The following is a 24,088-nucleotide window of genomic DNA, read 5'->3' as shown; positions in this document are numbered from 1 at the left end:
GGAGTTTGCCTCCAGATTCTTGCTCAGAGCCACTGCGCTGTTAGAACACCCTAGGTGTGCATGTTTATGGATACGCCTATGCTTTTTAGGTTCGGTTTAAAAAATATACATTTAAATATAATGTATCTATGGTGCAGGTGTTGCAAGTTGGAGTGAGTCTGCTTTTCAGAACCCTATCATCTTAGAACTGGCGAAGGCTACCGAGAGAAAGGCGTCAGTAGGGAGGAACGTCTTCTGTGGTTTCGAGAACGGTTCCTCCACACGCAACGCCCTACCTCTCATGCCTGTCTGAATCCTTCTTATCTTTCCGTGCCCACCCTAAATGCCAGCTCCTTCAGGAAGCAGGCTCTGGCTATAGAAAAATATATACATGGGAGATATTTCCAATTAAGCAATGAAGCCAATCACTGAAAGACGGATTTTATCATTAACTTTTACCCTCGCTCCTTTCCTGACCTCGGTTTCTTTAAACTGAAAGGAATCGATGGCTTAACCTACATCTTCCTTTTATAATTTCTTCCAACCTCTTCAGATTTCTCCCAAAGCTCTTTAAAAAGCAACTCTCCTTGCTCAGACCTGCAGGAGGCGGCTCCCCCGCGTTGGCAGCTCAGCAGGGCGGGGCTGGAGAAGCTGGAAAAGAGGCGGGGCTCCTAGGGAAGCGCGGCGCGCGGACACGTGACTTCCTTCCCAAGGAGCCTCAGCTGCTGGCCTCCCAGCAACCGCTTCGTCCCGCCTAGCGACGCCAGTGCATCCGGGTTGGCCCTCCGGAACGCATGTGGCTAGAAGGCATTCACGGTCCCTCTGCTCATTGGGTCGCGCGATCGTCGCTCAGGTGCGTTGCCTGGGCGCCCGCAGGCGGTGCTGCCGGAAGCCCCGCCCATTGGCCGCTGGGTTTGTGGCTGGCTGGCGGAGGCTGTCACTCCCCGGCCGTTTCCCTGAGGCCGGCGCTGTGCTGGGGGTGGGAGGAAGAGGGGCCGGACTGGGGCCTGACTAGCAGTCGCTGCGGCCGCGGTCTTCGCGGCTGCTATGACCCTCGGGCCAGGCGCCCTGCTCACCTCAGCGTAGCGCTAGTCCCTGCCGTGCGCCTGCCGTAGCCGTCTGGGTACCCAGCGCAGCCACTCCCGCGGCTCCTTAGGCTCCTCCAGCGCCGCCGCCGAGGCGAGGCGGAGGCAAAGGCAGATGAAGATGACGGTGGATTTCGAGGAGTGTCTGAAGGATTCGCCCCGTTTCAGGTAACTGGCGCGGCCGGGCCGGCGTCACGCCGGGGTTGCCTCCCCCGGTGGTGGGGCCGTGAAAGCCCGCCCGCTGAACGCGCTGTGGGCCCCGCAGCCCGCGCCTTTCGACGGGGCGAGCGGCTGTTGTCGCCGCTCCCGACCCGGCGAAGGCACTGCGGCTCTGACCGATCCTTCCTGAGCTGCGAGGCTGGCCGGGAGGAGGACATTGCCTCCTCATCCCCCTTCGCCCTCTGCCCGGGGCGAAGCGATCCAGAGGCCGGGCGCACCCGCTCTACTCCGAGGACTGGGGTGCACCGCGTACGCGAAGACTCGTGCCCTTTTCTGGCGCGCGCTCTCGTCCCCTTCTTCTTGTAGCTCATCCTTTCCCCTTCCTTCCGCTCCGTCGTTTCCACCCCCACCCCACCCCATCTTGAAGAGAGCTTGCAGGGCACCCTTGCAGTTCACCTAGTTCCTCTTTGCGCTTTTCCGCTCCTCTTACCCCGGGGAGGAAGTGGGGGGGGGGCGAACTGGGACGCCCACTTCTGTTGCTTGCTTACCCCCAGCCGCAGGGGCTCAGGAAGGCGCTGGCGGGTGATTTGCACCGGAGTCGGGGGTTGGAGCGCTTTGACCGAACACGTTCTATTGACTCTGATCGGAGACTCTCTGCTTTGCTGTCCACTTAAGGTTTTTTTTGAAGGGGGCACCGCTGTCGGGGGGTATTGGGTTGAGGGATGAGGTGTAGGAGAAAACAGGGCATTCTGTTTTGAGAACGGAAATAGGAGGACTCTGAAGTTTGCGGTTATGTTCCGCTTCCAGCAGCGTCGGCCCGGGAGGGCCCCGGATCACAGTGGGATGCGCCCAGCGGATCCGTCACATCAACTGACGCGGTGGCGTTCGCATTCTCATGGGCTGCCCTCCCTCCTGGGTGCCAGGCGGCAGCCCCGAGGGTGGCCAGAGTACATGCTCTTTCCGCTTCGGGCGTCGTAGGAAACTCTTGAATTGTCTTGGAGAATGGAGCTTGCTAGGTTGTATTTTACAGTGCATTTACAGGACTAGGACTGTCCGTAGGCCGTAAAAAAAAAAAATAAGGCCTTAAAACTTTCATTAGGTAGTGACATTTCTTGAAAGCTTCCCAGAGCATTGGGGGGTGGTGTGGTGTGTGTGTGTGTGTGTGTGTGTGTGTGTGTGTGAAAGAGAGAGATATATCTCTAGGTCGAGCCTGCGTGTGTGTGTGTGTGTGTGTGTGTGTGAGAAAGAGAGAGATATATCTCTAGGTCGAGCCTGCGTTGTAAATTCTGCGTGTGTGTGTGTGTGTGTGTGTGTGTGTGTGTGTGAGAAAGAGAGAGATATATCTCTAGGTCCAGCCTGCGTTGTAAATTCTTGCATCCTCTGCCTGGGAACTAACTGTTCTCATCCTTATCACTGTTAATTAGATTTCCCGTTCTTTTTTCACTGAAAAGCAAAGTATTGTAAAACTAAGGAACTCCTACTTCTAAGAGAAAATTTAAGAACACTTTCTGGTTTTGAACTTTTGATTTTTGTTTTGTTGTTAATTAAAAAAATTTTTAAAGTTAATTTTAGGGAGAGAAAGAGGAAGGGAGGGAGGGAGGGAGAGAAAGAAACAATGACTTGTTGCATGAGTTCATCGGTTGATTCTTGTATGTGCCCTGAGGGAGGATCCAACCGCAATCTTGGCATATCTGACCAACTGTATCTACTCCGCCAGGGTCTTGTTAATTTTATTTGGAGTTTAGGGCTATTGCTTGCAAAAAGCTGCACCTGGTTTGACTGCTGTTGTTGGTATAAGTTTTTGAAACACTCATGTTCTGTGTGAATTGAAGGACTCTGGAGACACAGATGGATTGTGTAGGAGAGCTTTACAGGTTAGATTCCAGGACTGTGTGGCAAATGAAATTTTTAAAGTGTACCTCATAAAGTTCTGCTTTTTGTGAAATTTTTATTAATATGAGTCAGCTATTTTTTTTTTAATGCAATAATCACAGCATTTTTCTCCTAGAGAATATGGCTTTGTGTGCAATTTCTTCCACATTTTAAATTTGATTTTTTTTAAAAAAAGTTGAGAGAAGTGACTTGGAAAGCTAGCCACTGGTGTTGGTCACAAACCATGTATCTTTTATTTTACTGATTTTAGAAAGGAAGGAAGGGGGAGAGAGAGAAAGAGAGAGAGAAACATGGATGTGAGAGAGATACATTGATCGGTTGCCTCCTGCACTTGCCCTGACTAGGGATGGAAGCTGAAACCTAGGTATGTGCCGGGACCGGGAATTGAACCTTTGATCTTTTGGTGCACGAGATGATGCTCCAACCAACTGAGCCACACAGGCCAGGGCATATCTTTGCTTTTGACATAAAGGAATCATTGAATATAAAATAAAAGGTAAAGATACTGATTAAGTTATGTGGAATATTATAGTGAAGTTTTGTTAAATTTGAATATAGTATTTTATTTTAATTAAGATATTTGAGATTTTCAAGAGTTATTTCCAGTATTCCAATTATTGTTGGCTGCAATTTGGGAAGAAAAACCAAAATTCAAAGAACTCCAATATCTTGTATATATTTTTGAGACTAGATTAGGTTTGCAATAGAGGGAAGAATGCCAAGAAATAAAGGTCTCATCATTCACATTCCTAATTTTTAAAAGTTTTTCTATAATCCCATTACTAAGTAGATTTCTATAGCATTTGAAAAGAGTATTTCAGAAGTCTTTATTTTCACATGCTTATGTGTAAGAGAAAATTGATTTTTGAGAGTATTATGCATTTTTATGAATGATGTATTGAAACTTCCATAACAACAGAAGATTTGTGAGGGCTGAGCTTGTTTTTTGATAGGAGGGCAGCTGCCCTATGTATTCCTTGTAGTGTCCTGATATGTTGTGCTGGTTTTAAGTTAATACCTATTTTTTTTAATTCACAAAAGAATCTTGTGGCATTTAAGTCTGGAATGTGGACATAACTGCCTTGGGTGTTTTAGAATTAATGCAAAAGGCAGATCTTGTTGAAGAAAAATTTCACCAGTGTTCTAGCTTTAAACATTAATTTTCCTGTTAAATTGATAAGGAAAACCAGAGGAGGACTGGTTAAAATAGGGGGAGAAGGATCTTGCAATTGTAACATTGTCTTTATTCATTTGAATAAAGTTAATAGTTACTTTACATTCCAAAGACCTTTTTTGTTTCTCTTTAGATTGAAAGGCACATTTCATTGTAATTTTGGGTTGCCTTTTTAGTTTTTTAAAAAAACCCTTCTAAAGGTTAAAGTGTTTTTGTTGTTGTTTTTGTTTTAATATGTCTTTATTGATTTCAGAGAAAGGAAGGGAGAGGGGGAGAGAGAGAGAGAGAGAGAGAGAGAGGAGAGAAGAGAGAAAGAAAGAGAAAGAAACATTAATGATGAGAGAGAATCATTGATTGGCTGCCTCCTGCACACCCCCTACTGGGGATGGAGCCTTCAACATGGGCATGTACCCTGATAGGGAATTGAGCCTTGATCTCCTGGGTCATAGGCTGATGCTCAATCACTGAGCCATGCTGGCTGGGCAAACGTTTTGTCATCTAACAATCTACAAGAAAGTAAATGTGTCTAAGTGTACTTTTTTAAGGTGGGAAATTTCCTTTTTTTTATTTTTTCCCACTGATTTTTAGAGAGAGTGGGAGGGAGCGAAGGAGGGCTGAGGGAGGGAGGGAAAAAGGGGGAGAGAGAAAGAGAGAATCATCATTGTGAGAGAGACACATTGATTGGTTGCCTACAGCACGTGCCCATTGGGATGGGGATGAACCTGCAATTCAGGTATGTGCCCTTGACCTGAATTAAAGTCGAGACCCTTTGGTGCTCAGGCAGAGGCTCTAACTACTGAGCAACACTGGCCAGGGCAGAGAGTTTCCATTCTGACAAACCTTTGTTGAAGAAGTTTGAACTTGTTTGGGCAATAAGTTGTATGTGGGGTTGCTTTTTAAAATATTATAAAATTTTAATAAAAATTTTGCTTTTCCTTTATATAATCATGGTTCACTAGAAAGTGAAGATTTTGCTTGAAACAAAGTTGGATTACTTAGTGCTTTCTGAATTATGAAAGATTTTTGGTCCAAACAGTACTCAAAAATAAAAATGGCATTAGCGAGCCTTCAAACACTTCAGTCCTTATCGGATACATTTATTTTTTATCCTTAACAATGTTTATTGTACACTATTCTGAAGGTTGTTTTTTGGAGGTTATATTTCAGATATGATCCTTGTTATATTTTTTATCTTTTTTTTTCCTTCTTAAAGAAGACCCTTTAACATTTCATATAATAGTTTAGTGTTATTGAACTCCTTTAGCTTTTTTTTGTCTGAGATGTTCTTTATCTGTTCTTCCATTCTAAATTATAGCTTTGCTGGGTAATCTTGGTTGTAGATCCTTGCTTTTCTTTTTGTAAAGATTTATTTTTTATTGATTTTAGAGAGAGATGAAAGTGGGGGAGAGATACATTGATTTTTTGTTCTGCTTATCTATGCATTCATTGGTTGATCCTTGTATGTGCCCTGACCAGGGATTGAACCCTCAACTTTGGTGTATCAGGATGAAGAAGTTAGTTAGGACGATGTTCTAACTAACTGAGCTACCCGGCCAGGGCTATAGGTCCTTGCATTTCATCACTTTGAATATTTCTTGCCAATTCTGCTGGCCTGCAACATTACTGTTGAGAAATCAGCTGATAGTCTATGGGAGCTCCTTTGTAGGTAAGTAACTGCTTTTCTCTTGCTGCTTTTAACATTCTCTTGGTCTTTAACTTTTTGCATTTTAATTATGGTGTGCCTTCGTGTGGACCTCATTGAGTTCATCTTTTTTGGGACTCTGCATTTCCTGGACTTGTATGTCTATTTCCTTCACCAGGTTAGGGAAGTTTACTGTCATTGTTTTTTCAAATAGGTTTTCAATTTCTTGCTCTCGTTCTCCTTCCAGCACCCCCATGATGCAAATGTTGGTATGTTTGAAGTTGTCCTAGAGGCTCCTTATACTGTCTTCATTATTTTGGATTTTTTTCATTTTGCTGTTCTCATTGGGTGTTTTTTTCTTCCTTATATTCCAAATTGCTGATTTTATTCTTGGCTTCATCTACTCTGCTGTTGATTCCTTGTAAATTATTCTTCATTATGTTATCAGAAAGGGGACCTGGCCCTTCACGGGTCTGCCTAGGGCCAGCTGGTTGTGTATGGGTTCTTGTCTTCCTATAAGATTACAAGATGAGCTCCTGAGGTGCCCCTTATCCCCAATCCCAGAGGCTGTATATACCTTCCTGTTGTAGTTGCACCCTGATTGCTATTGGCATGTCTATGGGAGGGATTTACCCTCTGGTTGATCAGTTGCAAGGACTGGCTGCGACCACCGACCACCAACCTCTGACCACCGTGAAGGATCATCTGTGCATGGGCCCACCCCACAGAGCAGAACTTACTTTAGCTGGGCTCTGGTGCCCACTCAGTGCCCCTTGAGTGTGTCACTTGTGAAGGTGGTTGGGGGTGATGCTTCGACGTGGTCTGAAGCTATCTACTGGCTGTGCTGGCTCTTGGGCCTCCCAGGACTTGCAGGCCGAGGTCAGCTGCCATCTGTTCTCCCCTGGGCTACCTGGCATGAGCTACAAGGTGATCTGCAGATGGCTGCTACTTCTGCTGGGCTGGAGGTGCCCAGGTAAGGCCAAGCTATGAACCAGGGCCTGCTGCTGCTAGTTCTGGGCCTCGGGTCACTTAGCGAGAGGTACAGGGCACAGTGAGGCCAGATGTTGCTTGTTTGAGAGATGTTAGGAAAATCTGAAGTATGAGCCAAGACAGGCCATTTATATAGAAAAGCAACTGGACACAGCTTGGGTGGGCCTGAAAGTTGTGTGGGGCAGGGCCTCAGGGAATCAGCTGGGTAAGCCAGGTTGATGGAGTCTCAGATACTGTATCTGTCTGTGGCTCTGTTGTGGGGGGAGGGCTCATCAAAGGAACAATGACCTCTGTTAGCTTTTCTGTCTGGGCGAAAGCTGCTCCCCCAGTTCTTGCCCTAATGTTGGACAGTTCAGTTCCCTGTATGCCTCTGGTGCTTTTCTAGCTGCTGCCCTGGCGGTAGATTTCAGAGGGAGTGAGTCTGAGTAACTCCCTGTGTGGAGGAACTGCCTGGGACTCCAGCAGCCCTCTGTCTCCCTCAGCCTCAGCCCTCATTGGTTTTTATGGCCAGAAATTATGGGGACTTCTCTTCCTGGCCCTGGAGCCCTGGGCTGGGGGCCTGGTGTGGGGCTGGGACCCCTTGCTCCTTGGGGCACCTCTGCAGCTGAGATACCCTCTCAGTTTTTACCCTCCACACATGGGTTTGGGACCCGCCTGATACCCTTTCAGTTTTTACCCTCCACACACAGGTGTGGGACCCTTCTGTTCTATGTCTCCGTCTCTCCTGCCAGTCTCCACGTGGCTTCTTCTTTAATTCCCTAGTTGTAGGACTTCCATTCAGCCAAATTTCAGGCAGTTCTGAATAATGGTTGCTCTGTAGTTCAGTTTTAATTTTGATGTGATTGCAAGAGGACGTGAGTGCCGCATTTACCTATACCCCCATCTTGACCAGAAGTCAAGACATTATAGATTCTTGTTCTTTTGTGGAAATTGCTAACTTTTTATCTGTTTCTTGCATGTTTTCTGTAGCTTCATGAGTATGACCACTTTTAGTCCTTCTCTAAAATCTAGATTATCTGTGGATCTATTCTTATTTGCTTCTTTTTTTTTTTTTTTTTAAGTTCTTTTGGTGGGCCCAGTTTTTTATTTAATGCTGTACATTATATATGAAAAATTGTAGATGCCCTGGATGATGCTGTCTTTCTCCAGAGAGAGAGTTCACTCTTTCCTTTGTTAGGTAGATAGAAAAGCAGATGATCAGCTTACTCTAGTCATGGAATAGCTTTTATTAGTTTTCTACTGCTGCTATAACAAGTTATCCTAAGTTTAGTGGCCTAAAACAATGCAAAGTTATTATCTTACGGTTCTGGAGGTCAGAGTTTCAACATAGTCTCACTCAGCTAAAATCAAGGTGTTGTGAGGACACACTCCTGTCTAGAGCATGCCCAGGGGAGAATCTTTTATTTTTTGCCTTCTCTAGTTTAAAGGGGCTGCTCACATTCCTTGGCTTTTTTACCTTCAAAGCCAGCGATGACTGTAACCTCTCTTTTGTTTCCCTCTTTCACTTATGGGTACATTGGGCCTATTCAGATAATTCCAGGATAATCTCCCTATTTCAAGATCAGATGATTATCAACCTTAATTCTGTCTACTGCCTTAATTCACCTAAGGCATTCACAAATTCTGGGGATTAGAATGTAAACATCCTTGGGCAGCCATTATTCTGTCTACTGCATTCCACCCTCTGGTTCCCAAAGATTCACCTCTGTTCTACCTGCAAAATATATTTACCCCATTCTAACATCCCCCAAAGTCTTAACTCAGCTGGATTGCAACATTACCAAAGGTTCATTAATTTACATATTACCTTCTTATAATCAAAGTGCAAATTTTTGGTAGCTTTGCCTTTTTTTTTTTTTTTTAAAGTATGTCTTTATTGATTTCAGAGAGAGGAAAGGAGAGGGAGAGATAGAAACGTCAAGGATGAGAGAGAGTCATTGATTGGCCGCTTCCTTCATGTCCCCGACTGGGGATCGAGCCTGCAACTCAGGCATATGCCCTGACTGGGAATCGCACCGCGATCTCCTGGATCATAGGTTGATACTCAATTGCTGAGCCACACCAGCCTGGCGCTTTGCTATTTTTTATTTAATAATACGTTATAAATTTTCAATATTGCTGGGAAGGTATGATTTTAAAATATGGTTGCATTATATGTTCTATGAAGATGTTATGGCATTACACTTATGGCTTATTCCTGTTTTGGATGTGTTGTTTCCCCACTTTTCTGGATTATAGATAATATGATAACTAACAATCTTATGTTACTTTTTTGATGAGTGTAGAAAAATTATCTTGTAGAATATCCCACTTTCTGAATTTGTATGTTTCCTCTAGTTAGATGCAGTTTAAACATTTTTGGCAAGAAAACTCATAGGTAGTGATGTAATGTGTCATTTGCATCAGGAATCCCGTGAAGTTTGTTTTCCTGTTAACAATGCAAAGGTTGATCACTGGTGCCATAGGTGTGGAACCAGAGGGAGGGAGAAGCTTGAGGATGGATCAAAGATCAGAGGACTTGAGGTGGGAAGGAACTTGATCTTCAAGGAACAAAAAGAAGGCCAATGTGGCTGAAGCTGAGTGAGCAAGAGAAAGAATGGCAGGAGATAACTTCAGAGAGATAGGTAGGGACCAGATCATGTTAGGCTTTATAAGTTATCCATAGTAAGAAGTTTGGATTTTATGATTAGTGCAATAGGAAGCCATTAGAAAGCTTTTAGCAATGGTGAGAAATGATAAGGCTTATATTTAAAAAATATTTTGAAAATGGGTTGTAGAGCTGTGGAAGTGGACGTGGAAAGACCAGTTAAGGAAGCCATTACAGGAAACTACTTATTTGGCTTGGCCAGGCAAGCGATGACTAGGAAGATAGTGGAGATAATTTTTGTGGTAGAATCAATAAGATTTGCTATTGAATTTTTATAGAGAAGAAAAAAAACATTTTTGGTTTTAGCAACTGGGTAGATGAGGTATTATTTACTAATAAGGGGAAGGCAAGGGAAGAAAAGGTTTTTGTTAAAAATTAAGAGTTCTGTTTTTGTACTTAAGTAGATGCCCAAGTGACGCTGTTAAATTGAATTGGCAGTTCTGTTTAGCTTTTTGTAATTTTACCTTACAAACATATATGATACCATTCCATTCTTCCTTTCAGATTATAAACTCTTTGGTACAGAGACCACAAGTGTCTTTGTATCCTTGTATCCTTTCATTCTCAGCGCAATTCCTCGCACATAATAGTTCAGGTATAGACTTTTAGAGCCAAAAAATACTTTCATGAAATAGTCATACATTCTTCATTTTCACATATCATACTATAACTTTTATTTTAGGAATTTTCCTGTTCTATTACTGATGAATTTCAAAACTGTAACTAATACGAGACAGCTGCTAGGGCTTGTTTAAATTTTCTTTCATAACGTAGTATAGCAGATCCTTAAATAACATTGATTCATTCAATGTGGATTTGTAATAGCGTTGATGAGGGGAAAAACCACGATTCCCTGTTGAATGTTCTCCCCATGTCTGTATGGGTTTACTCTGGTTTCCTTCCACTGCCCAAAGATGTGCACGTGAGGTGAATTTACATGACTCAGTTGTCCTAGTCTGAGTTGGTGTGGGTGTGTTTGAGTGCACCCTGTGATAAAAGGGTGCCCTCTCCAGGGTTGATTCCTGCCTTGCGCCGAGATGCTGGGATAGGCTCTGGCCACCTGTGACCCTGAACTGGAATAAGCAGGTTCGAAAATAATGATCTTACTTATTTTCATTCATCTTTCTTTTTTAAAAAGTATTTTTTATTTTTAAATTATGGTTGACAGACAATATTATGTTAGTTTCAGGTGTACAACCCCATGATTAGACATTTTTATAACTTATGAAGTGATCACCCGATTATCCATCTTTCTTAAATGCATGTACAGCTCACATTTATTTCAGTGTTTAATTAGAAGTGTTTTGAGTCTTTATTTAAAAGTTCAGTGTTTTTGTGACCAAAAATATGCTGTAGGAACTTAACTCTTGTTATCAGTTAACTTCTGGTAAAATTGGTTTTGTGATACATTTCACTTAAAGTTGCAGTTTCAAGAACCTATTGATGATGTTAAGTGAGGACTTAATTGTAACTAAGTCAAACCAAAATCTTTAGGTCCTCTTGGGTAGTTGTCATCATTCTTGAGATTCCATGACTAGTCTATTTCTAGGCTACCAGAATATTTATATATGAGGTTTCTCAGGAAATATTATATTTAATTTTATAAACTGAACTATTCAGAGAATTAATGCTTGTCATAGTTGTATACAAAAGTAAAAAAGGTTTCATATCCTGTCACCTCGATAAATTCTTAATTTTTCAGTTGACTGTCTACTTAGAAAATCTAATAGTCTTTTTGAAACTATTGTCCCTGAACCACCTGACTCAGAATGAGATATCTGAAAATATATGTATAAGAAAGGACCTTTAAGTGATTATAAAATAATTGTTCTTAAGATGCTTTTAGCAATTCCAAAATCATTGGAATAATTGTGTTTTTCTAAGGTAACCTTTGAAATACACATTGATTTGCAGATATATGATCTTAAAATTTTTATCATTATTTACTTTTTTCTTTTTTTTTTTTTTTTTTAAATATATCTTTATTGATTTCAGAGAGAGGAAAGGAGAGGGAGAGAGAGAGATAGAAACATCAATGATGAGAGAGTCATTGATCAAGCCCACAACCGGGCATGTGCCCTGACCAGGAATCGAACCCCGATCGCCTGGATCCCAGGTCGACGCTCAACCGCTGAGCCACGCCCTGCCGGGCTTTATCATTATTTACTTTAAATCCTGTTCTGGTTATCTATTGCTCATAAAAACCAACCTAAAATTTAGTGACTTAAAATAACCATTTTATTTTGCTCATGATTGGTGAGTCAGGAGTCTGGAAAGGTCTTGGCTGGATGGTTCATCTCTGATCCATGTTTTGACAATTGGGTGGCTGAGGCTGGAAGATTCACTTTCATAAGGGCTTGTTCATTCACATGTCTGATGCTCTGGTGCTACTTGGTTTTTCTGTCCTTTCTTCACATGGCATCTCATCTTTCTGGGCCATGTTAGTGTTAGGGTGGTTACACTTAATGACAGCTCATTTTTAAGAGACAGGAAGTTGAAGCTGCCAGGCCAGCTAAGGGTTAAGCTTGGGAAAGGCGAAACATTATTTCTACTGTATTGTGTTAGAGCAGTCACAGGGGTCACCCAGATTCAAGGAGGTAGAAAAACAGACTCTGCATCTTGATGGTAGAATGGCAAGGTCGTGTTGCAGAAGACCATGTGTGGCCCCTTTGGAAAATACAGTCTGCTATACATGGTGTCCAAAAGTGCCTTGGAAATCATGATGAAGAAAGTTATTAAGGTGCAGTAAGACTGAATATTTAAAGTTAAAGCAAGTTACTTTTCTCTGTCAAAGTTCTCATTGTTGGGAAAGCTTTAGGGAAACAGTCCTCATACTGTTGTGAAGAGTGTGGTTTGGTATAGCTTTTTCAAAGGGCAAAATAGTAAAATATTGTAGGATTTAAAAATACATCTACTTTGTTTCAGCATTTTTACATCTAGGAATTTCTCCTAAGGAATAATAGGAAGAGTGTGCAAAGTTATGTGAACAAAGATATTTATCAGATTGCTTATATGGATGAAAAATTGTGCAAGTAGAATGTTGGCTAAGTACAATATTGTTTAGCTATTAAATATAATGATAGCTGACACTTAGAAAGCACTTAATATATACTAGGATCTTTCTAAGATTGACATTTGGTCAATGACGGACCTCATGTACAAGGGTGGTCCTATAAGATTATAATAGAGCTGAAAAATTCCTAACACCTAGTGACGCTGCAGCCGTCCTAATGCCGTAGTGTATTACTCACCTGTTTGCGGTGATGCTGGTGTAAACAAAGTAACTGCACTGTTGTCTAAAAGTATAGCACATACAGCACAGTACATAATACTCGATAATGGTAATAAATGACTATTACTGTTTTATATATTTATACACTGTACTCTTTATTGTTATTTTAGAGTGTATTCTTTCTACTTATAAAAACAAAGTTTGCTGTAAAATCATATGCTATGTTACACTGGCAGCAGCCTCATACATCTCATATTTACTGCATCTCTGGGTTGCATTTTCTTTTGTGCTTGACGTAATCATAGGTTGTTTTGTATAGTAACATGCTGTATAGGTTTATAATCTAGGAGCAATAGGTTATACCATATAACCTAGGTGTGTAGTAGGCTATTCCATCTAGTTTAAGTGCACTCTATGATGTTCACAGGATGAAATTGCCTAACAACGCATCTCTCAAAACATATTCCTATTGTTAAGTGGCACATGACTCTGTAGGTCTCAATTTGTGGGGATAATGTCCATGATATATTATGTGAAAAGTGAGATACAGAGTATAATTTAGAATGTATAATATAACACTGCATATGTCAAAATAGTTATGTGTTAAAATGTCTGGAGAGCGCGGCCGGGCGTGGCTCCCCGGTTGAACGTCGACCTGGGATCCAGGCGATCGGGGTTCGATTCCTGGTCAGGGCATATGCCCAGTTGCGGGCTCAATCAATGATTTTCTCATCATTGATGTTTCTATCTCTCTTTCCCTCTTCTTTCCTCTCTCTGAAATCAATAAAGATAAATTAAAAAAAACAAAAAGCACAACTAAAAAAAATAATCCAGAAACAGTTAAAAAAAAATAAAAATGTCTGGAGAGACTAATATATTTTATCTGGCAAAAGGGAGCATGCTTTTTGGCCTTTAGTTTTAAAGTTTTATTTACAACAAGCAGTGCTATCAGTAAAAAACAAAAAAGAAAAAGCAAACAAACAAAAGCACAAAACACAGAGTAAGCAAAATGGGTGGGGGAAAAACCCAATGGTTAAAAAAATCCTAAACATAATAGTGCCCCCCACAACTTACAGAAAAGTTGAAAGGATCGTACAATGAACACTTATCTAACTTTCACCTAAGATTCACCAGATAATATTTTGGCACATTTGTTTGCTCTATTTTACACACACATATACACCCATCTATATACACATAGCAAGTACATTTTTTTTCTGAATCATTTGAAAGTTCGGCATGCATCTGCTAAAAATAAGGACATTCTCCTTTATAACCACATTTATAACAGTAATCACATGTTCAAAATTTTCCAAATGCGCAAATAATGTCTATAAAATAAAAACTGTTTTTCTCCTCCTGTGTAGGGAAAATCTCAGTTCTGCCCTACTATGTCTCTCTTCCCTGAATGCCTCCTTTACTATCACACAGAACACTCTACTTCTGGTCACCAAATGTGTGAGTTTCCCCCCACAAAACAAACAAGTCTCCCACACTAGCTATAATTTAACTAAATTCTGACACTGTCTACTCAGAGATAGCTTTGGATCTCACAGGTTAAGGGCTCAGTCCCATAAGCCTGCCCTTCCCCACTCCCACTTCAGATGCCAGTTATAAATTCAGATTATTACCTGTGACTCTGACCAGCTATACAGATCGTAGGTTTCCACGACCCCTCCTCAGGTCCAAGTATAATTTGCTCACAGAACTCAGGGAAACACCTATGTTTACCAGTTTATTAAAGGATGTGATAAAGTATGTGGATGAACAGTCAGATGAAAAGATACATAGGGTGAGGTCTGGGAGAGTCCCAAGTGCACGAGCTTCTGTCCCTGTGGAGTTGAGGTGACTCACCTTCTTCGTGTGGATGGATGTGCTCACCCACTTGGATGCTCTCCAAAGCCTGTACAGTTGGGATTTTATGGAGACTTCCTCAGTTAGGCATGATCAATTATTAACTCTATTTCCAGCCCCTCTCCCCTCTCTGGAAAAGGTGGGAGTGGAGGGGTAGGGTGCTGAAAATTAGAAGATTCTAATCATGGCTTGGTCTTTCTGATGACCAGCCCCCATCTAGGAGCCCAGCCAGAGTACCTTCATTAGAACAAAAGATGCTCCTAGTGCTCTTGCCACTTCGAAATTTAGAAGGATTTCAGGAGCCCTGTGTCAGGGATGGGGCCAAAGAAAAATATTAGAACAAGAGATGCTCCTGGTATTTTTATCACTTAGGAAATTACAAGGGTTTTAGGAGCTCTGTGCCAGGAACTGGGGGCAGAAACCAATATTTATTTTTCTACTATTTCATAATGTCTCTTATAAGTAGGTTTTCTTTTTCTTTGATTCAGCACCCAATCAAGGTTCCTGCATTGCTTTTCCATTACCTTTAGCTGACTAGACATTCTTGATTCTTTTAATCCATCATCTCTCACTGAGGTTACTTAACCATTAAGAAAATATTGGGTTATTATGAAGCTAGGAGAGGTCTTGGTCATATCTGAGGCTTTGAATTAGGTAAGATTTTGTATGTCATGTTAAGGATTTTGGTGGGTTATCACAGAAACATAGTGAGAAGCTCTTAGAGATGTGACATGTTCTAATTTGGATAGCATTAATTTCAGAGGCAAAATATTTTAGTGTATCACAATTTGGCACAAAATTACATATTGAACAAAACTGATAAAAATACATTTTTGAGGTAGATTGGGGAAGTCAGACATGAAATAGGTATGATGTTATTAAGGAATTATTATGTGTGATAATGAAAAACAGGTTCTGTTAAACTCTTTATCTGTTAAAGATCAATAAAAGAAAACAACACCTGAATTTGCTTTAAAGTACATCAGCAAAAAGAAAAAAAGGGATAGGACTATATGAAACAAGAATAATTTTGATAATTATTGAAACTAGGTGCTGGGTTTTTTGTTTGTTTTTCATATGTTTTTATTGATTTCAGAGAGAGGAAGGGAGAGGGAGAGAGAGATAGAAACATCAAGGAAGAGAGTCATTGATTGATTGCCTCCTGCAGGCCCCACTCTGGGGATCTAGCCTGCAACCTGGGCTTGTGCCCTGATTGGGAATTGAACCTTGGTCTTCTGGATCATAGGTCGATGCTCAGCCATTGAGCCATGCTGGCTGGGCAGGTGATGGGTATTTTTATGTGTTTGATTCATTTCATAAGAGGTTAAAAAGACATGACCACTGGCACCTCATTTTTTGACATGGAAAATCAACTAAAAGGGTAACTTGTATGTGTAAGTTGTCTGGTATCCAAAACTTCTGTTACTTTCCAAAGGAGTTCTTTTATATATAGTGTGAAGATATATATCTCAGGCTTATTTCTAAACATTTGATTAGAAAAATAATTTTTAGCAAAAATAATTTATTATATGTTTCCAAATCTCTTGAAAAGAATCTAACATTTTAAAGTATTAAGAAGTGATCTTGCTTTTACAGTATTTTTTTTTAATTGCAATCTTTTAAGTATGGCAGAAGGCTAGCTTTTACAATGGAAAAATTCTGTACCAATTACACAACTGTTTAATTCAAACTGCCACTCACAGTTGTAGAACACTGTTGTGGAGATTTTTTACTTATCAATCAGCTATTGTGTAAGTTGTGTGTAATCTTTCCTATGACTACAGCACTAATGCATTACTAATACTGCCTTACTATGATTCCAAGATATGTAACAATGACATTTCTTTTGATTTGAATCCAGCAGCTGTATTCTGGCCACAGGTGCTGGTAGCAGTCATTGAAGTAAAAATATGACAATATTATGAAGGTGGAGTTTGATTCTAAGAAAGAAAATTCACAAGTGACTTAGTATGAAGGCCTTTGCTCTTTAAGAATGTTTTAGTTTTGTTTTTATTTTAATAATTAATTATTTGAGAAGCCATTTACATGGTCAATAAGCAGTTTTTAACCAGAGGTGCACATCAGAATCACTTAGGGTGGTTTATGCAAAATACCTTTGTTTGGACTGTATTTCAGAACTACTGACTGAGAACTTTTGAAGAGAATAGGACTCAGGCCTAGATACTTTGAAAAGGTTTTTTAGGTGCTTTGGTTTTGAACCTTTATTCAAGGACTACTGCTCTAAGCAGGTCAGAATCCTTCTTTATTATATGTAAACAGATGATAAAGTCCTTTCACAGATGTGGAGAAAAGGGCACCCTAGTATACTGCTCGTGGAAATGCAGACTGGTGCAGCCACTATGGAAAACAGTATGGAGGTTCCTCAAACAATTAAAAATGGAACTGCGATTTGACCCAGTGATTCCACTTCTAGGACTATATCCTAAGAAGCTTGAAACACCAATCAGAAAGAATATATGCACCCCTATGTTCATAGCAGTGTTATTTACAATAGCTAAGATCTAGAAACAGTCCAAGTTCCCACCCATAGATGAGTGGATAAAAAAGCTGTGGCACATTTATACAATGGAATACTATGCAACTGTAAAAAAGAAGGATATCTTACCCTTTGAGACAGCATGGATAGACCTGGAGATTATTATGCTAAGTGAAATAAGCCAGCTAGAGAAAGGAAGATATCACATGATCTCACTTATATGTGGAACCTAATGAACACAATAAACTGAGGAATAAATAGGTCCAGAGGCATGGATTCATGGAACAGATTGACACATTGGGGGTAGTGGTGGAGTGGAGTGGGTGGGAAGAGATTAACCAAAGAACTTTATATATATTGCCCATGGACACAGATGATAGTTTGGTGAATTGGTGAAGGCCTGAAGTGGGGAGGGGTTGGGGGAGGGGGGGCTCAGGCAGGGAGGATTGGGGGACATTTGTAATACTGTCAACAACAACAACAAAAGTCCTCTTCCTGTCTTTTTAACCTAATGATTATAGGTAATACACAGTTTCCCACTGACTCTCTCTAATTCCATCCCTTATTCTATTTCTCTGGAACAAATAAATCATTTAGCATTGCAGTGGATAGATAGCCATTAAAGTGTTTTTAGCAGGTGAATGATGTGATAACATTTGTATATCCCATTTATTAGTACCAAAATTATTGTGTCACACATCAGACTGATCTCAATAACTACCCACTGCAGACAGCTTCATTTTAGCACTTTGCTAGAAACCTGTTCCCTGCCAACCCAGTGCTACTTGTTGTCATTGTATTGTATTAATAGTCTTTCTAAGATAGTAATTTCACTATTTTTACTTTTATATACAACAATTCTCAGTGTCTTTACATTGCTTTTGGGGTAAATTTGCTAAGGTCTTCTAATATTCTCTCTCTCCTATGTCTTCTACATTCCAATTTTTCTTTCATGTCACTTAAACAATACCATAGGTCTGCAATGCTCTTCTCTTCCACCTTTAAAGAAATTATGAAACTTTAGTTTTTCTTGTACAAGATTTAAAAACAATTTACAATAATTGGAAAAACAATATAATACAAACATTTAAGATAAAATCTGAGTGCTAACAACTTAGAGCTTATGCTTTCAGATGTTTTGTTCTAGTTATGCTAACACTTGCTTTTTTTTCAGGAATGAGATCAGATCACATTCAGTCTGCTGCACTTTGTTTTTTTTCACTTATTATAATATTCATATTTCTTTGTCAGTCAAACAGATCTACCTTAGTCTTTAAATGTCTGCATGCTCTTTAAATGGCTATGTACTAATTATTGAATAGTAACTTGATTAACCATTCCTCTGATGAGTTTTTCATTTTTAGTTTATTTTTTCTGAGCTTCCCTCTACACTCCTGATGTATTTGCTTTGTTGCTTCTGTACTGTAATAGTTACAAGGATCATAATACAGTGGTACCTCGGTTTTCGAACATCTCCATTGACAGACATATCGGTTTTCGAACACCGTAAACCCGAAAGTAAATGCTTCGGTTTTCGAACATGCCTCAGAAGTTGAACATGTCCCATGGCATCCGCTGAGGGCAAAATCCTGAGGCCTAGCTGTTTCCTGTTGATCCCTCGGTTTTCGAACATTTCAGAACCTGGTCTTCTAGAACGGATTACCTTCGAAAACTGAGGGACCACTGTAATTTGAATCAGAGAGGATATACAGTTAAAATTTTAGAAGATATTGATAAATTTCATTCTGGTAAAAGAAAAACGAAGACTGGCCCAACCAAATATTAGTGCTTTTTTCCTTCTCTCTCTCTCTCTCTTTCATCTTAAAGAAGTAACTGTTTTTAAATAAATAAGAGTTTTAAATCAGGAATGAACGTTTAATTTTATCATTTGCTTTTTAATTATCTGAGACTGTCTTAGTTTGGGCTGCTATATCAGAATAACAGACTTAAACAACAGACATTTACTTCTCACAGTTCTAGAAGCTGGAAGGCCAAGATTTGAGTGTCAGCATGGTTGGGTTCTTAATGAAGGCCTTCTTCCTGCTTTATAGAAAGCTCTGGTTCCTTTATCTCCTTATAAGGGCACTAATCGCATCATGGGGGCTCTACTCACAGACCTAATCAAACCCTAATTACTTCCTAAAAGTTCCCCCTCCAAATACCATTACACTGGAGATTAGGGTTTCAACATGCACATTTTGGTGGGGGGGAAAGGGGAAAGATACAAGCATTTAGTCTATAGCAAAGATAATCAGTTTGCTTTGGACCCATTACCATAGTAAATTAAATTAATGGATTTACTGTTATTTAAATATTATTACATTCCTATAAGTAATTTTGATTTGGTCGTAAGTTTTGAAAACACACTTAGAGTTTGTTAATATTTTATCTATGATTTTGTATTAATATTCATAAGTTATAATGAGCTATTCTGTCTTAGGTTTTGGTAATATTGTTATATTGACTTTTTAAAATGAAAAAAAAAAAAAAGCAAAAACAAATACCCATTTCCGGTATAATTTGGTCTTGAAGTTATTTGTTCTTGAAGTCTTCATATAATTCACCTTGCTAGGACCTTTCTGACAGCCACTGTTTTGGTAATGTCTCTTACCAAAAATTATCTGTTATGAGTTGAATTGTGCCCCCTCAATAGGTAATGTTGAAGTCCTAACACTTAGTATCTCAGAATATGACCTTATTTGGAAATAGGGTCATAGCAGATGTAATTATAAGTTAAGATGAGGTGGTACTGGAGTAGGGTGGGTAGGCCCTCGATCCATAACTGGTGTCCTTATAAGAAGACAGAAGACAAGCTGAAGGCAGACACACAGGGAGAAGATAGCCATGTAATGACAGAGGCAGAGATTGGAGTGATGCAGCTGCAGGCCTTGATTTTATGGCCTCCACCAGAAGTTAGAAAGAGGCAAGGAAGGATCCTCCCCTACAGGTTTCAGAGGCAGCATGTCTCTGCCAACACCTTGATTTCAGACTCTAGAACTATGAGAGAATAAATTTGTTTTAGGTTACCCAGTTTGTGGTAATGTGTATGGGAGCTCTAAGAAACTAATACAGTATGTATTTCACTTAGGTTTTCAAATTTACACAACATAAGTCATGCAAAATATTGTGACTATCTTTTCTTCATGCTTAATTTTTAAATTGATTCTTTCTGCTTTTAATGTTGTTAATATGGTGTCCTGTTGTTACCGATGTTACCATGGAATCAAATTTCCTAGTAAGAGTGAGGCTCTTGGGGTACCGCTGAAAGAAGAATTTTCAGAAGCCCCCACAGGAGAATGCAAGGTGGTAAAAGCCATTATTTGCATGAAGTTACATTCCTCGGGTTCCAAAGTCCCATCTCCCTTAAGCCAGTCCTTAAAGAGGGGCAGCTGTGGGTTAAGGAAAGCCAGAAGTAGGGCCAATGTCCAGAGGTTCCGTTCCATGTTGCAGCCGTGTGTAGTTCAGCATCCAAGCTAATTAAAGTCCATTAATCCATTGTATGGGTTCCCACATGGCCTTGAGCCACGTGGGTACAGTGGAGCGCACCCTGCCTCAGGAGAGCCAGGAACCCAGTGGCCAGAGAGAGAGTAAAAACCAAGAGGGTGGAATTCTTTGTTTAGAAGTTTAAATATTCAGGTTTCCAGCACTTGCAGTGGCCACGCCTGTCCATTCCACTAATTTGTTCCCAGATGTGACTGACAGACAAGCACCTTCCCATATCACTCAGACCTTACAGGGCATGCAGCTAAACTGCCTTTGTCCAGTCCTTCACCCCAGCTATCTTCGGGGAATAGACTTGGAGAATGTTAAATGCAGCTTTTTTTTTTTTTTTTTTTTAAGTATATCTTTATTGATTTCAGAGAGAGGAAGGGAGAGGGAGAGAGTGAGATAAAAGCATCAATGATGAGAGAGTTGTTTGATATGCTGCCTCCTGCATGCCCCAAACTGGAGATCGAGCCTGCAACCTGGGCATGTGCCCTGACCGGGAATTGAACTGAGATCTCCTGGATCCTGGGTCGATGCTCAACCACTGAGCCATACCCTGCCGGTCTAAATGCAGGTTTTTGGCAAAGCTGTATAAATGGCATGCCTATATTATCTGGACTCCTCTTTACTCCTTTCCTGTTAATAATAACCAGATTATTACAATGGCATTATAATATTTTTTATCTGCCTTCCCAAATTAGTTTGAGTTTATTCTATTTTTTATTGTATCTGACTTAGTCTTTATAATTCTTTTTCTGAGAAATAAAACAAAGTAAATCTAACTTTTTGAGTTCATTTACATTCTTTTGTTTAATATTCAGTGTAAAGTCTTCAATAGTGGTTTTTTTTTTCAGCCTAATTTTTGTTGGAGTTGTTAAAAAAAAAATCCAAAATTCAACTGAGTAAAAATCAAATTGGTCTTATTAAGCACTTCATGAATTGCACAGCATCCCATCTAGCAAACAGAAGGGCACTTTAAGGGTTGTACAAAATGGAAGGTTTTTATAGGAAGAAGGGTGAGGCAAGGGAGCTATTGATAAAAGAAAGGATCATTTTTAGACCAGGGCATCTTTTGGGAGAAAGGGGATGGCAAAGGTTTTTATCCTGCAGATTGCCTATTCTTTTCAATGTGGTGGGGAGTAGGGGGAAATGGAGTGGGCCCACATGACAGATTACCTTAAGGGTACTTGATCAGAAAATTCCAGACTGGCTGATTAAGATTATTCTGGAAGAGGTTGAAACTGCAATGAGATCAGGTATTAAATTGTGGGGGAGGAAGAAACTTTACTCTCCTAAGTTTTTTCAGCTGTTCTAATAATTAAATCTACATGAGACAGATTAATAAGAGAAAATAACTAAATTAAATGCATGCATATGCATGGGAACCTCACATAACAGGAGGCCCAGAAAGAGGATGGGAAAATGAGGTATATATTACATTCTGAGTTAAGGATAAGGTAAGGTACCTTGGGGCTTCAGAGGATCATTGCAAGACAATAAGAACAGATGTTCTGTAATTAGAAGCTTGCCTTGCCCTATGGATAGGTCATAAAAAGTTATTTCTATTCAAAACTCTTATTGTGGACAAGGCACCTAATTGATATTCTTTTTTAAAAAATGGTTCATTGATTTTAGAGAGAGGAAAGGAGAGGGAGAGAGAGAGATAGAAACATCAGTGATGAGAGAGTCATTAATCGGCTGCAGCCCACAACCCTGGCATGTGGGCTGGATCCTAGGTCGCCTGGATCCTAGGTCAACGCTCAACCGCTGAGCCACACCCGGCCGGGTGACCATGCATTTTTAATGTGTAGTTTTGATTTTCTCTTAACAGTGTTTAGGAGAAAATTTTAAAAATTCCTGTGGATGGTTTTTGTTGTTCTTTTATTTTTATTTTCATTACAGTCGGGGTTAGTGTGATTAGTTCCGTTTCTGCTTTATGAAACACAAATTTTCTTTGTGGATTAATCAGTTTGTTTTTTTTTTATTCAAAATATTACAGATGTCCCTTTTTCTCCCCATTGACCCCTTCCACCCTGCCCTCACCCCCCTCCGTGGTCCCTCACCACACTATTGTCTGTGTCCTTGGGTTATGCATATATGCATATAAATACTTCAGTTACTCTCCTCCACCCACCTTCCCTCTGAGTTTTGTCAGTCTGATCCATGCTTCCGTGTCACTGAATCTATTTTGTTCATCAGTGTATTAAATTCTTTGGATTCCACATATAAGTGAGATAGTGTGATGTTTGTCTTTCTCTGCCTGGCTTATTTCGCTTAGCATAATATTCTCCAGGTCCATCCATAGTGTCCCAAATGGTACGAGATCCTTCTTTTTTACAGCTGCATAGTATTCGTGGTGTAAATGTCCCACAGCCTTTTTATCTACTCATCTACTGATGGGCACTTGGCCTGTTTCCAGATCTTAGCTGTTGTAAATTGTGCTGCTATGAACATAGGGGTGCATATATTCTGATTAGTGTTTCAGGATTCTTAGGATATATTCCTAGAAGTGGTATTACTGGGTCAAAAGGCAGGTCCACTTTTAATTTTTTGAGGAACCTCCATACTGTTTTCCATAGTGGCTGCACCAGTCTGCATTCCCACCAGCAGTGTGTACCAGGGTTCCCCAATAAATTATTAGTTTTTTAAATTGGTCCATGAATATTTAAATAGGAGGTATGTACTCTTGTTCGCAGGATATAAATCTTAGTTGATAGCTATACTTCTGTATGGCTATTGGATCGACTGTATTAATGACCTTATTTTTATTTAGTTCCTCTCCATCAGAGGTTACAAACTGGCTAACACGGTCTTATTTGGCCCATGGACAACTTTGCTTGCCATGCATTATGTTGGCCTGCATAATGTTAAAAATTAACATTGATTAAAAAGTTGCCAGCATTTAAGAATTTGGAGATTTTTTATATATATGTGGATTTCTAGTTTCCTCAGGTTTTATTTCAGCTTCTCAAGCTCATACTCTCTTGCCTCTAGGCTTTGAACAGACTGTTTGTTCCCTTTGTTTGGAAGGCTTTCTCCACTCCCTTTTCCTGGCTTACTCCTATTCATCCTTTCTGTCTCAGTGTTAATGTCACAGCCTCCCAGAAGCCTGCCTTTTCTCAGGACTAGCTAAAGAAGATGTATGAATAGCAAATAAGCATATGAAAAGATGCTCAACTTTTTCAGTCACTTGGGAAATGCAAATCAAAACCACACTGAGATGCCACTACAAACCTAGTAAAATGATACAGACTGAGTATTGGCAAGTATGTGGAACAACTAGAATCATCATACACCACCAGTGGATTATGTAAAATGGCAAAACCGCTTGGAAAAGAGGGGCAGAAGGCAGAGGTTACAAAGGGGCAGGAAAGATATGTTGTTTATCTTGATTGTGGTGATAGCTTCTGGTGATACATACATGTAAAAACTGATCAAATAGTATAACTT

At 40.2% G+C, this 24,088-nt stretch overlaps 1 protein-coding gene across 5 annotated transcripts in view; it reads left to right on the top strand.

Moving 5' to 3' along the window:
* The first annotated feature begins 879 nt into the window (after positions 1–879).
* Positions 880–24,088, top strand: part of ACAP2 (ArfGAP with coiled-coil, ankyrin repeat and PH domains 2) — a 116,090-nt gene continuing 92,881 nt past the window's right edge. For 3 of the 5 annotated variants that reach the window (XM_081138556.1, XM_081138559.1, XM_081138555.1), the window contains exon 1: positions 880–1,232. In XM_081138556.1, the coding sequence (XP_080994682.1) occupies positions 1,180–1,232 (53 nt within the window). In that variant the 5' untranslated portion in view covers positions 880–1,179. The remainder of the gene's footprint in view (positions 1,233–24,088) is intronic. The other 2 variants (XM_081138558.1, XM_081138557.1) reach the window with 2 other exon arrangements.

This window comes from Miniopterus schreibersii (genome assembly GCF_964146895.1).
Source record: "Miniopterus schreibersii genome assembly, chromosome: 5".
NCBI classification, from domain to species: Eukaryota; Metazoa; Chordata; class Mammalia; order Chiroptera; family Miniopteridae; genus Miniopterus; species Miniopterus schreibersii.
This window is presented reverse-complemented; position numbering and strand designations above follow the sequence as displayed.